Source organism: Podarcis tiliguerta (assembly GCF_965153285.1).
Source record: "Podarcis tiliguerta genome assembly, chromosome: 2".
In the NCBI taxonomy this organism is placed as follows: Eukaryota; Metazoa; Chordata; class Lepidosauria; order Squamata; family Lacertidae; genus Podarcis; species Podarcis tiliguerta.
In genome coordinates, this window is record NC_139535.1 from 20338612 (window position 1) to 20352236 (window position 13625).

The window sequence follows — 13625 nt, forward strand, 5'->3', positions numbered from 1 at the left end:
AAGCCCTAATTCAGCTGTTTTCCCCTCTGCTACCGGATATACAAAGGTATAGTATGTGGAGCCAGTGTGGTGTAGTGGTTAAGAGTGGTGGACTCATAATCTGGTGAACCGGGTTCGCGTCTCCGCTCCTCCACATACAGCTGCTGTATGTGACCTTGGGCTAGTCACACTTCTCTCAGCCTCACTCACTTCACAGAGTGTTTGTTGTGGGGGAGGAAGGGAAAGGAGAATGTTAGCCGCTTTGAGACTCCTTGTTGTTGTTTAGTCGTTTAGTCGTGTCCAGCTCTTCGTGACCCCATGGACCAGAGCACGCCAGGCACTTCTGTCTTCCACTGCCTCCTGCAGTTTAGTCAAATTCATGCTGGTAGCTTCGAGAACACTATCCAACCATCTCATCCTCTGTCATCCCCTTCTCCTTGTGCCCTCCATCTTTCCCAACATTTCCCAACATGAGACTCCTTAGGGTAGTGGTAAAGCGGGATATCAAATCCAAACTCTTCTTACGCAACAGTTCTGGTGCTCAGGTATTTAAATTTGAAGTTGTTGTTCATCACAGCTCTTCATCTCTCATGCTAAGGAGAAACTAGGAATCTTTTGAGCTGCTGACTTAACAGTCAGGTCAGATGACACGGTACAGAAGAAAAAAAATATTGAACACCCATACAGATTAGGAGCCACAGAACATCAGTTGTCTAGCCCAACAGAAAAAGCAGCAGAGCAGCCACAGAGAATGTGGCTGTCAATTCCTCTTTCCCTTTGTAGGCACTGGGTCCATTCGGGTGTGAACCAATTTGGTGCCTCGCTCGAAGCAACACAATTTAACAATTTGAAAAGAATAGGAATGCTGTCAGTCACAGATAGGATATATAACTAGTATGCGCTGGCAGGCTGGCAGTAGTGTTGCTGTGGTGTTGGGCAAGGTTATCACCAGTTAATAATAAAATAGTGCTTATGAGGGTTGTAATTAGCCCCAGCCAGCATGGCTGATGGTCAGGGATGATGAGGGGTGATGTAGTTCAGTATCTGGGGAACCATCTTGACTATCCCTGGACTTCTAATATTCGAGGTAAAACAGTCTCAAAGTCTCCCATGGCATTTTTGGCAGTGTTTCGGTCTCAGTGTCACTTCTCAAGTTTCTTCATGGTTGACAGGGCATTGGTGCTAATGGTACAGTACCAGCTCATTTCAGTCCCGTTGCCATAGTGCTAATGGCACATAATACCAGGACTGTCAGTGACTGGCATCTATTTGGTTGCCATGGCAGCACCGTGGTTGCTATGGTGCCGATCTAGGTGTCAGCATCCTAGCTATTTTGCCACTGCCTTAAGAATGTAGAGACTGTTGTGATAGGAGCAGATGCAAGATCGAGAACATGGACTAGTTCTGTCTATAACCACCACTGGCTAATCTGTTGATCCCACAATCATGGTGATTTATAAAAGTAGGACTTTTTTTCACGCAAGTTATGAGGTAAGCAGGAAAATGTGTACAGAAAGTGGTTTTCATTTTACTGAGTACTAATTTTTCTCAAGTTTATTTAGGTAGCCAGTAACACAATAATCCTTAGACAAGACATTCTCTGAACATTTTCCTAAACTTTCCCCCTTTTTTGAACAGGATGCAGTGAGCACACAGGCCTAGAATCAGTTTTTGCACCAGTTTAAAATGTACTAGAGACTATGCCTTGTTTGGAACCAAGAAAGTTCACAATGCCTGGAAGAATTCCACATATAATGAAATAATTGGTGGAAGCAAAATGGAGCAGCAGGAGTAGAATTGACAGTGCAAAATGTGTGTGAGGGGAAACTTGTTTTTCAAATATTGCTTAGATAAAAAACCATTTATGAACCCCAAAACTTTAGTCCATCTGCTGTGTATTATGTACCAGCATTTCTTTCTTCTCACCTGCTGTCAGGTACTACATCATAATTGGCCATCTCTCTCTTCCGGTAATGTTTCTGACCGCCACCGACAAACTGGCCTTTCAGCAATACTGTATGTGGCTACATGAAGATGTATGTACCCATTTAACTTCACACAAGGTAGATGAGGTGCAAATCCATGAGTATCTATAATAATTTTAGCATGATGCAAACTACATAGGAAAACAATATTATTAGTGACAACTACAGGTGACTCTCAACTTATCCCCAGGTTACATTCTAGGGATAATGCTGCATTCCAGGGACTAATGCATAAAGCCAGATTCACATATAGTCAAAACACACTAGGTTCAATTGCAGGTGGGATTACCATAGTCTATTTTCATGGACACCCATCCCCTTCACCACCTATTATTATTATTGTTAGTAGTAGTAGTAGTAGTAGTAGTAGCCAAGTGCATAAAGCTGAATGTGTGCAGGTTAAATGTGTGCAAGTTGCAAGTTACCTGTACAGAGAAAAAATGCAAAAGCTAGTACAATCTAAAACGGTACCGTATTTTTCGCCCTATAGGACGCACCGTCCCATAAGGTGCACCTAGTTTTTTGGGGGGGGAAATAAAGGAAAAAAATTATTTCCCCCCCAGGCGCGGGGTTGGGGAAGCCCGAGCTTCCCCCGACCCCAGCCCCCAAACAGGCAGCTCTCCGCCAGCAGCGGGAGCGCTCCCGCTGCTAGCGGAGAGGTCCGCGAAGCCTGGACGCGCTGAGCTCAGCGCGCGCAGGCTTCGGCATGCAGGCACCTCTCCGCCAGCAGCGGGAGCGCTCCCACTGCTAGCGGAGAGGTCCGCGAAGCCTGGACGCGCTGAGCTCAGCGCGCGCAGGCTTCGGCATGCAGGCACCTCTCCGCCAGCAGCGGGAGCGCTCCCGCTGCTAGCGGAGATGTCCGCGAAGCCTGGACGCGCTGAGCTCAGCGCGCGCAGGCTTCCGCATGCAGGCACCTCCCCGCCAGCAGCGGGAGCGCTCCCGCTGCTAGCGGAGAGGTCCGCGAAGCCTGGACGCGCTGAGCTCAGCGCGCGCAGGCTTCGGCATGCAGGCACCTCTCCGCCAGCAGCGGGAGCGCTCCCGCTGCTAGCGGAGAGGTCCGGGAAGCCTGGACGCGCTGAGCTTAGCGCGCGCAGGCTTCCGCATGCAGGCACCTCTCCGCCAGCAGCGGGAGCGCTCCTGCTGTTTGCGGAGATGTCCGCGAAGCCTGCATTCGCCCCATAGGACGCACCCAGATTTCCCCTTCATTTTTGGAGGGGAAAAAGTGCGTCCTATAGGGCGAAAAATACGGTACATATGATCAATAGGCTTACAAGCTATGTTTATTACCTAGGGGGAAGTTTGTTTTTATTTTCAGCAAACAGGAACAGGCTGAAATATAGGGGAAATCATAATTATCGAAGGTGAGTACAGTGGTACCTCGGGTTACAGACGCTTCAGGTTAGAGACTCTGCTAACCCAGAAATAGTGCTTCAGGTTAAGAACTTTGCTTCAGGATGAGAACAGAAATCATGCTCTGGCAGCACAGCAGCAGCGGGAGGCCCCATTAGCTAAAGTGGTGTTTCAGGTTAAGAATGGACCTCTGGAACGAATTAAGTGCATAACCAGAGGTACCACTGTACTACAGCTTCCTATCAATATGCAACTACTGTATTGCTTAGTAATTGGGTGCAACAGATAGTGTGATGAGGATGAATTCAGACAACAAACTACTTTCCAGATACGAAGCTTCCCTGACCCCTTGTAAGTTGGGTCCACATGACACCCAAGTTCAGCACTATCTTGTAATGGGCTTCACACACCCCACCCTCACTGCTAACCAGCCCTTCATATTAGCCTCCCGTGCACAACACATCCTGCCTTTTATCTAGGGAAGGAGTGGGAACTGGCATTTGCTAGAGGCAAGAGAGGCTAAGGCTTTATCCTCAAGTGGAAATAAAGCTGCTTATCACTGTTAACATGTAAAACCTTGTCATCCAGGAACAGAGGTAAAGTACATGGTAGGCAGGTAAGCAGGCCCTAGCTCTGTACTCAGGTAGTGTTGTTGTTTAGTCGTTTAGTCGTGTCTGACTCTTTGTGACCCCCTGGACCAGAGCATGCCAGGCACTCCTGTCTTCCACTGCCTCCCGCAGTTAGGTCAAACTCATGCTGGTAGCTTCGAGAACACTGTCCAACCATCTTGTCCTCTGTCGTCCCCTTCTCCTTGCCCCCAACATCACGGTCTTTTCCAGGGAGTCTTCTCTTCTCATGAGGTGGCCAAAGTACTGGAGCCTCAGCTTCACGATCTGTCCTTCCAGTGAGCAGGTAGTGCAGCCAAATCCAAAAGAGGTCAAAGCTCCTGTACCTTTAATGCAGAGGGAATTTCAGCAGGTGTAGCTTATCATGCAAACGACATCCACTGAAATGCTTTCATCTGGGGGGGGGGAGGAGGGGCTCTGTCCTCTTTTGCATCCCGCCACCCTGTCTCCAAGTAAGGTTGGGGGAAACTCCTGTCTGAATACTCCTGGAGAGTCACTGTAGACGATGTAGTTGGTGGTCTGATTCAGTGTTAAAACAGTTGCCTGTATTTACGGTAAATAGCTTTTTCTCCTTGTTTGATAGCTCTGAGACTTACAATAATATGATCCTATTAATATTAAACATCATCATACCATACAGATGCTACATTTTCATCCATTTTTTCCCTACCTAGCCTTATTTTGTTAGAAATTAAGCTTTTGCCGATAACATCAAAATATGATTTTTGCACGGATTGCATTTGTTAATGCTGTTTGTAAGTAATGTTGTCACTCACATAAATAAATTTTGCTCATGATGAAAGCACACACAGACATTATCTGAAAATATATTATTGTAAATACACATGCATTTCCACACCGTCTTCTGTGCATAGAATAAAATTGGGGTGCTTGTATCTGCAAGGAACCATATTAGTCCTAATAGGCAAAGCAGAGGGGTAGTGGTAAGCATTACTGATTATTATTCAGTGTCAGTTAGCAGGCAAAATATGCAAACGGTGTTTCAATACATAGTGCAGCAAAGGGAAGCTAACCCTAACCCAGTCAGTAGATGGGGCAAAACCTTGGGATCTGTTTTATTCACGAGCAATTTTTTTTTTGCACCGTTTGGGAACATACTTGCAAACCTGTAAATGTCCCCCCCCCCCGGTCATTAAGACAAAAAAAGGGGGTTATGGCCCCAAATATCAACACTGGCAAGATGCAAAAAAATCGGTTCCAGGTCTGTTCCTCCGGGCGAAAAAAACCAACCACAACAATGAGGGGGGTGTGTGCAGCGAAGTCTTGCTTTTATGTCAGCCTTGCTGTTTACGAAGCCAACTGAGGAAAAGTCGTCTTAAGGCAGGAATGAAAACAAAACCCTTACAAAGCGCTGAAATCAGAAAGCAAGGGGTGGAAGTATGAAATTTGACGTGAAACACGACTGCAGCTTCGGAAACAACGGAGTTTGTCGCATATGCCCACGCTTCACCCCCGGAATAGCCAGCCCGGAGCTCGCCTAGCAGCGCCTGACGGCCCCGCCGTTGCTACCCGGTCTACTTATAGCCCGGTTGCCATGGGCTCGTCCTGTGACGCCACGCGAACCGGGGCAGATTCCTCCGCGCCGCCACCCCCCATTCCACCAGAGCGCGCGTGCGCGGAGAGAACGTTTCCCCCTCGCCACGTGACGCCGCCCACTTATTTATTTATTTATTTATCGGCTCACTCTCTCTCTCTCTCTCCCCACGCCTCCCTCCCTCCCTCTTCACCCGAGCAGCCTTGTCGTGCCCCGCGCGGCGCCGCCTCCTCCGCCTCGTCACGTGGCCCCGAGCGACGCCGGCTTTCCGGAAGTACGTCACGAGAGCTCGGGCCTGGCTCCTCCTGAGTTCTCCCCTTTCCCAACCCCCACCCCCACGCAGCTCGGAACTTCGGCTCGAAACAAAAACAAACCGCGGGGGTGGGGGAGAGTCGCTGCCGCGGTCCTTCGTGTGTGTGCGCGCGCGCGCGTGCGTGCGTGCGTGCTGCGGGCGGGGTGGGGGAGGGGTGCCGGCGAGTGACTGTTGGGGCGGAGGAGGCGAAGCCGCGGCGGCGGCGGCGGCGGGCGAAGGTGCGCAAGGGCGGGGCCCGTCAGCGGGAGGGTGCGCGGCGGGGGGGGGGCGGAGTGGTGAGCCCTGAGGGAGGGGGAGGGCCCTTTGTCGAGGTGCGGAGGGGGGGAGTCACTGAGGAGGGAGGGGGTGTATCCGTGTATTTGTGTGTCTGTGTAAGGGGGGGTTTATAAGTGTGTTGAGGGACTGGGTCGTGTCGCGTCTCTTGGTCGCGGGGAGAGCCCCCCCCCACCTTGGCCTCCCTCAGGTGTGATCCAGGAGCTGTCACTGTGCAGGTGGGCCCGCTTTTGACCCTCATGGTCTTTCTCCTACAACAGGGACCGAAGAAGTGGCTGGGAAAAAGGGCCCGTGGTCTTGGGCCTGACTGCAGCCTTGTTTCCGTGCGTTGCATGCTGTTGCAGGTGCGCTGTGTGTGTGTGTAACCTCAGAGGCTGAGGAGCTTGTGGCAGCCCCTGTTTCCTGTCGTGTAGGAAGCTGTCAGGTGCCAAAAAGCAGGTGGGCGGAGGCACCTGGGTTAGGCAGGGTCCCCAAGTGCGCAAGTTGCACCCCCACCCACCCAGGAGACTTTTCCAGACACGTGGGAATAAGGGGTGTATTGTATTGTGGGGCTGGAGGATATGGCTTTCTAGGCCATGGGCCGACTGTGAAAGAAGCTGCGGGGGGGGGGGTAGTGTTTCGCGCTACAAAACCCGAGGAGTTGCCTTTGCTCTTCTTTCCAAATAAAGGCTCCTAGAAGCAGGCGGTGGAGATTATTGCGGCATGTGGTTCGTGCCAACTGGCGAGAAGTAAGGAGAGGTCCGAAAGTGTGGGAAAGAAAGTGGCTTGGTTAGGTCAGTGCAGTGAAAATAGCGTAGCTGCTTTGTTGCTGGTGTCATGAGATGAACAGCTCTCGCAGCCAACCAGATGCCCAGAGGCAATGTTATAGCAACCAACTGTGCCACAACAACTTAGATGAGACCTCAACCTCAGCTGGTGAGCTTAGGGGCTCAAAAAAGATAGTTATTTTAGGAGTACATTAGCCCTTTCAGGGGTTTTTCTGGGGGGGGTACCATCATAAATATAAGGTTTATTGGTGCCAAAGTTAACCATGTAGTAGCAATTAACTGGTGTTTAATGTATTTTCTGGGTGCTTAAAACACTTTACATCTACTAGATTGTGAGCCTGAGAACAGGAGCCGTCTTCTCATTGATATTTGTAAAGTACTCTGAGAGCCTTTTTAGCTGAAGACCTAGAATAAAAATACAACAAAACTGTAAAGCGATCTAGCCTTCTGTGTCAGACCAACATGGCTACCTACCTGAATCTAGCCTTCTATGGGTAACATGGGCCTTGAGAAATCCTTTCTTCCGTGGGCTATAAAAATGTTTTATCTGCCACTGGTCTGAGCAAAATTGCAAACAAACATGAGAAATTTGAACCAAAATGCTGATGAATTTTCATGAAGATTTTTAAAAATAAATTTGCAAATGGATATGGTAATGTGGATAAGTGAATTTAAGGTTGGAAACATGAGGAATGGAAAGAATACAAAATCAACATATATGACTATCCTTGTTTTTAGGCAGCATGGGATACATTTATGAAGGCTCTAAATTTTGTTCTACTGCTTTGGGGATGGCTCAGTTAAGAAGGCTTGTTCTTCTGCAGTTCCTTCTTTGCTGCTTTCCAAATTTGTTTCTGGTTTGTGTGTGCATGTGAATAGTGCTGTTTGTTCCTAATAAAATTTGCTTTTGAAAGACTCAGTAGCTGAGCTTTGTTCACAGTCTAGGCACTGTGGTCTGGATCTATGGGGCAGTCCTGCTTTGTGGCAGGCTTAACTGCAAAAGATTTTCATATTATGTAAACATGATTTTATGTGGAGAGGGAAATGGGTATGGAAGATGAAATGGGAGTTTATTGGTTATGTTCTAGTGTATTCCAGAAGCTGGACGTTTCTGAGAAGGAAGAATTATTCACTGGAACTTGCCACCACAAGATGTAGTGATGGCTGACAATTTGGACTTTTAACAGTGGTCTGCCAGGAATCTCAGCAATTTTTAAATAGTCTCTTTGGGTGGGCAAAGAGTTTGGGAACCACTGGTCTAAAGGCTATGTCCCCTGCGGGGTGGAAACCAGGATCCAGCTGCACTGACTTTGTAACAACTGGATCCCATGGGTGCAGCTTCTACAGGTTAGAATGTACTGTGCCTGCTGATGACTGGCTCTCCCAGTAGAAGAGATAAATCCTGGATGAAGCTCCAGGCCTTCTTCCCCCTCCACCCATTCCAAAGCAGTTGCTGTTCCTTACACTCAGAACAGACAGGAATTAACATTTAAGAGCCAGATGCTAGTTCTTAGTTCCTTTTGTAGTGATGCAGCCCTGTGCAGTGTGTTTTCAGGAAGGCATCGCAGTTTGGCATGTAGTGCCCTTTGTTGCTCAGACTTGGAGAGCTTTTCACACTTCTATTCTTCTTCATCATAGCTATTGCCTTAGAGGCTATTATTTTATCTCAGGCTTACACCTGAGTCATGGACTCCTGGCTGGGAGTGGTTTGGGTGTCTTTAAGCTTAATGGGAAGGGAGCTCTGGCTCATGGAGTGTTCCGTCTTGTTCATACTTGGCTATTGGTAGGATTTAATTGGGCTTAGAGTTGATAGTTTAGAATTCTTAGTGAGGAAGAGCCCTTTGAAATTCTCAAGCATTTCTGAAAGGCTATGAGCCTATATTTTTATATAAAGTTTATATAAGGTTAATCATGGGCAGTAGTATACTGTCTGGCAGAAAACACATGGAAAAGCAGGGGTCTTTTGTAATTGGTAGAAAAGTTTTGGAGTAGTAGTTTTCCATCTAAGTTGTGTGCCAGTTTTCACCTGGTGTCTTGGGCCATTTGCCAGGCGTACATTGATGTGTGCCCTGGACCCTCCTTTAAACACACACACACACACACACACACACACACACACTGGCTTATTTGGGCAGCTGGGTCTAGAGACTATTTTAATTTCTCACACTGACCAGAATTGGGGATGTTATAGGAAATCAAAATGGTCTCTAGATCCAGCAACTCAGTTGTAGATCAAGCAGACCCATCCATGGAGGAGGAGTGCCACCAGAGGACCACTTTGCCCAGGGCCCCCTAAATCTGGAGGTGTCCATGTTCCTACCCATCTCTAAAGTCTGCCACTTGGGACTGTCACTGTTATTGCGTACCTCAGTCCTGACTGCTATGTTTCCTAGTAATAATTCACATTCAGAGTGTAATCCAATTTGCTGAGGCCCGTGAATGGTGGGGAGTACTAAGCTCACCAGGAGCAACAAAATATAGCATGATTATACTGGTGACGGAAGGGCAAAGTAGTGGCTCGGTGAGCTCATTGGAGATTCAGGGGACCTGGTGTTGCGTATAAAGGCTGCCAGTTGTGGACTATTTGTTGTCCCTTTGTGCTCCAGGGTATTTGAAGTAATTGCCTGGTTGCATTTTCAAAAATGTTGTTTCCTGGGTGGGAATTTGTGTGCTTCTTGCAGGGAAAGTCCTGTCATATTTGATGCTCAGGTCATGCTTCTCCTGAGGTACATACATAATCTGGCCTTTGTGCAGGCAGTTATCCTTGAAATTTAACTTCTTGAACTAGGTGGTATTTCCAAGTAAGAGTTCCTAGGTTTCACTTTCACTGTACTGTGCCCAGGAGGCAATAAGTGGGGAAGACCCTGTTAAGGCTCTCTATAACTGAATTGACAGGTGACGAATCTGAAAAAGTAAAGCATTCAATTTTGGCTTCCTTCTGACAGCCTAAGCCAGGGGTAGGCAAACTAAGGCCTGGGGGCCAGATCCAGCCCAATCGCCTTCTAAATCCGGCCCATGTACGGTCCGGGAATCGGCTTGTTTTTACATGAGTAGAATTATTTAAAATGCATCTCTGGGTTATTTGTGGGTCATAGGAATTCATTATTTTTTATTTTTTTTCAAAATATAGTCCAGCCCCCCATAAGGTCTGAGGGACAGTGGACTGGCCCCCTGCTGAAAAAGTTTGCTCACCCCCGGCCTAAGCTTTTCCTGTTTGTTTATGGCAGTTGCTGGAGAGTGAAACTGGTATTTAACAGCTTACCGTATGTCTTTGAGATGGCTAACCTGTTAGTGTCAGGCAGGCTAGCAGGGAAGGGGAATTGGCCCAGTAGCTGCATGGAGTGCAGTGGGGAGCCTGTATTGCTCACCCTGGCTGGCAGTAACAAGCAGGGGTGTCTCTGATTACCTCTTCAGAGAGCTGCTTTTTCTGTATTGCTGTAACGATGTGATGAATATTTCAGTTGTAACTGGCCTCTTAGATGCAAGGCACTCAAATGGACAAGCAAATGGAGGGGTGTTGGTAGATTTTGGAAAGCCCCAGGAATTCCGTAACTTAAAGGAAATTTTACTGGCTTTTGCGCCCATTCAGAGAATCATAATCGTTTCTGAAGCAGCAACAACCCGCATGGAAATCAACAGTCTTGTGCTCAGCTGTTTCTATTGCACCCAGTAATGGAAAGGGATCAGATAACAGCACTCTGGATTTGACAGACTACTGAGCCACCCATTTGTTCTGGTAGAACTAGATCCTCACCAGGATGACTTTTTGTCTTACAGAAATATTGCCTGTACATTTTGACTGTGGTCATGCAGTGTAAAATAAAATCCTGATCTCAAAATGCGTGTAGATAAGATCGTGCCTTGAATGGCACTTCCTTGAATGGGCAGTGCTTCCCATTCTGATCAGTAGTACTGTATTCAATTTTCAAAGCAAAGACATTTGTGCTGGCTTTCCCTGTCTTACGTGTGTGTGTGTTTGTGTTTGTGTGTACACATATACACAGCACTTCAGTAAGGCTTCTGACAGCACAGGTATTTGCCTTTCCTCTGCTACCACCCTTACCCATTGTGTTCCTCCATGTGCCCCCCAGGCATTTGTTCCTTGCCAGAGAGATTGACCACAAAGAATCGCCAAGATAGCTGGCTCGGGAAGAAAACGTCGCACCCCTGACCCAGACTCTGTCACCGACCCCGGCGGGCCGTTTGTCTCATCCAAACGGCTGAAAATGTCCAACAGTGCCAGCATCCCTGGCCAGAGAAGAGCAGCGCGGGGCGTGGAAGATGCAACCAGTAAGAAGAAGCAGAAGGACCGAGCCAATCAGGAGAATAAGGAAGGCGAGAGACCAGTTGGCAGTGACTCAAAGAAAGGTATGGTTTTGTGCTATAGGTACCTATTACTCTACGTTTAAATCCAGTATAAATACTATGTTTGTATAAGTATGCTGGATCAATTGAAAGGTTGAAACTACGTGCATAAGGCTGATTACTGTAGAGCAAATGGAAGGAGTACCTTAAGTTAAGGCTCAAAAGGACTTGAGACATCTAGTGACCAGGGCTGGAAAAATACTTGTAAAGTTCCTCTGTATCACTGGTACATACTTTTTGTTCAGTGCAGAAAGTATGCGAAACTTTCCAGAAAGTGCTACACAGAACCTGGCTGTGACACTGTCTCTGCGCAAAATGTTTACAGTCAAATTATGCTCGCAAGACCATAACTTTACTCTCCATCAGTTAATCAGGAGTAATTGCCGCCTGCCATTTGCCAAACTCACACCCACACCATACATTTAAAACACATGGCTTTCCTCAAATAATCATGGGAACTATTATTTATTAAGGGTAGTGGATGGTATATAAATTTAATGAAGTTAGCAGTAGTTGTAGTTGTTATAGCTCTGTACAGGGTAAGTACAGTTCCCAGGATTCCTTGGGGGAAGAATGTGCTTTAAAGGTGTGTTGTGGATGTCATGGCCCTGGTTGTAATAAATTTGAATCCCCACTCTACCTACAACTCACATTGAGGGAATTAAGTCACCCTTCAACCACTCGTAACAAGCATAATTTTAAGAGTTGCTTAAAGAAGTGAGAAGGACAAAGTGTTCCATGTTGTGTGATTTTTGAATATACAGCCCAAGTACGATAGGCTGCACTAAATGTGGAAGCAGAGCAAACAGATGGCATGGAGGTGTGGTGTATGCGTGTTGATATTGTCCAAGAAAGACCTTCCTGAAAAGGTGAGAATGAAAGAGAGCTCTAGAAGGTGGGCTCAGTGGGTTTGGCAAATGCAGAAGGGAAAATTGCTCCAGGAATAGAAAGGATCACAGCACAAGAGACATGGGTGTAAATCAGGAGTAGGCAAACTGTTTGCTTCCAACTGCTACATTTGGGGCAATCCAGTCAGATGGGTGGGGTACAGACAAACAAATAATAATAATAATAATAATAATAATAATAATAATAATTCATTGGGGATGGGCAATGGATGAGGGGGCATACACTTTCACATGCACACACACAAATGCACACAGAGCGCCAAAGGAGGCAAGCAAGAGGATCACAGTGATGCCATTGTAGTTCTCCCATTTCTTTTGTCCAGGAAAAGCTCTTTGGCTTTTACCAACAGCAATCAGCTGCTGGGGGTGGAGGAGGGACAGGCATGTAGTGGGCAGTGATTCCATTGGGCCACTCCTTACACCCCAGCTGACAGGGGCTGACAATCTGTTTGGTGGACTGAAGGGAGCACAGCTGCAATGAGGAAGAAGGCACACCTAGAGAGCCATCCCAGTGCACCTTTCTCATGCAAATCATGCTCTGTGCAGCCTGCCAAATTTGATTGGTGTGCTGAAATGAGTGTGAATCCAGCTTGTAAGGCATCTAAGCAACTTGCAAGTTGCTCACAGCAATGTGAGGTGGATTTTTTTTTTAAGGCAGAAATTGTCCATTGCTTGTTTTTTCTATGGGAAAGTATCCATTTCATAAGTTCATTACCAAGAATGTATGGGTGCCAGTTTCAAAGGCAATATTAGCCAAGCTTGTCAGTTTTTAAATTGTACTTTTATGTTTTTTTGGGACATTATCCCTAGCAAACGATGCAAGTCATGCTCAGTTGTTCGGGTTGCTAGACTGTGTTGTGAGTCAACCGTTTTCAGTATCTTTGTTTTTTCTTAAATTTAAACAGCATAAGGGAAATGTGCCTGCTAATGACTTTATTTTTTAAAGAAATATTCCAATTTAAAAATCTATGTTTTCTACACAGTATACATGTAAAGCATGTTCAATGCTTCAATTTCCACTTCCAGTTAATTTAGGTTGAATACTTTTTCATTGGGACAAAAAAAAAAAATTGGATATATTTTGTTTACTAAATACAAATAAACATGCTAGATTGAATCACTCTCTAGGGGATCAGAATAATTTCTGATGCAAAATCACCTTATGCAAGTCTGAGGTTTCCGATTCAAAATGTTATGGGAAATCCACATCACTAGTTGCCCACTTGTGGTGCCAGTAGATGAAGGGAGCAAAGATTAAAGATGATGCGTAAAAGATGCGTATGTCTGGGAGATGAAGGAGAAGAAACGATGAAGAGCCTTGTGCTATGGTCAGCTGCTATAAATTAAGCTAGAAAGGGGCAGGGAGCCAATGCAGAGAGAGAAAGTCAAGCTCTTAACAGTGTTGCTCAAGGCAGTTTCTTTTGAAGGATATATATGACTCAGGCTTTGCCATGCGCTGTTCCAAAACCAGCTGCCTGCTTCTGTGCCCTGAGCTCAGTGCAAA

At 46.7% G+C, this 13625-nt stretch overlaps 1 protein-coding gene and 1 long non-coding RNA gene across 25 annotated transcripts in view; both read left to right on the forward strand.

The window, feature by feature from the left end:
* Nucleotides 1–457: 457 nt before the first annotated feature.
* Nucleotides 458–2322, forward strand: LOC310671079. The gene is made up of 3 exons (XR_014507756.1): nucleotides 458–1470; nucleotides 1618–1872; nucleotides 2047–2322. It is a non-coding gene; the product is annotated as an uncharacterized lncRNA (long non-coding RNA).
* Nucleotides 2323–5557: 3235 nt separating this feature from the next.
* Nucleotides 5558–13625, forward strand: part of USP19 (ubiquitin specific peptidase 19) — a 45512-nt gene continuing 37444 nt past the window's right edge. For 5 of the 24 annotated variants that reach the window (XM_083424626.1, XM_083424630.1, XM_083424632.1 and 2 more), the window contains exons 1-2: nucleotides 5772–6026; nucleotides 10940–11216. In XM_083424626.1, the coding sequence (XP_083280752.1) occupies nucleotides 11075–11216 (142 nt within the window). In that variant the 5' untranslated portion in view covers nucleotides 5772–6026; nucleotides 10940–11074. Of the gene's footprint in view, nucleotides 6027–6128; nucleotides 6520–6835; nucleotides 6997–10939; nucleotides 11217–13625 lie in introns of those variants that run through there. The other 19 variants (XM_083424628.1, XM_083424629.1, XM_083424640.1 and 16 more) reach the window with 14 other exon arrangements.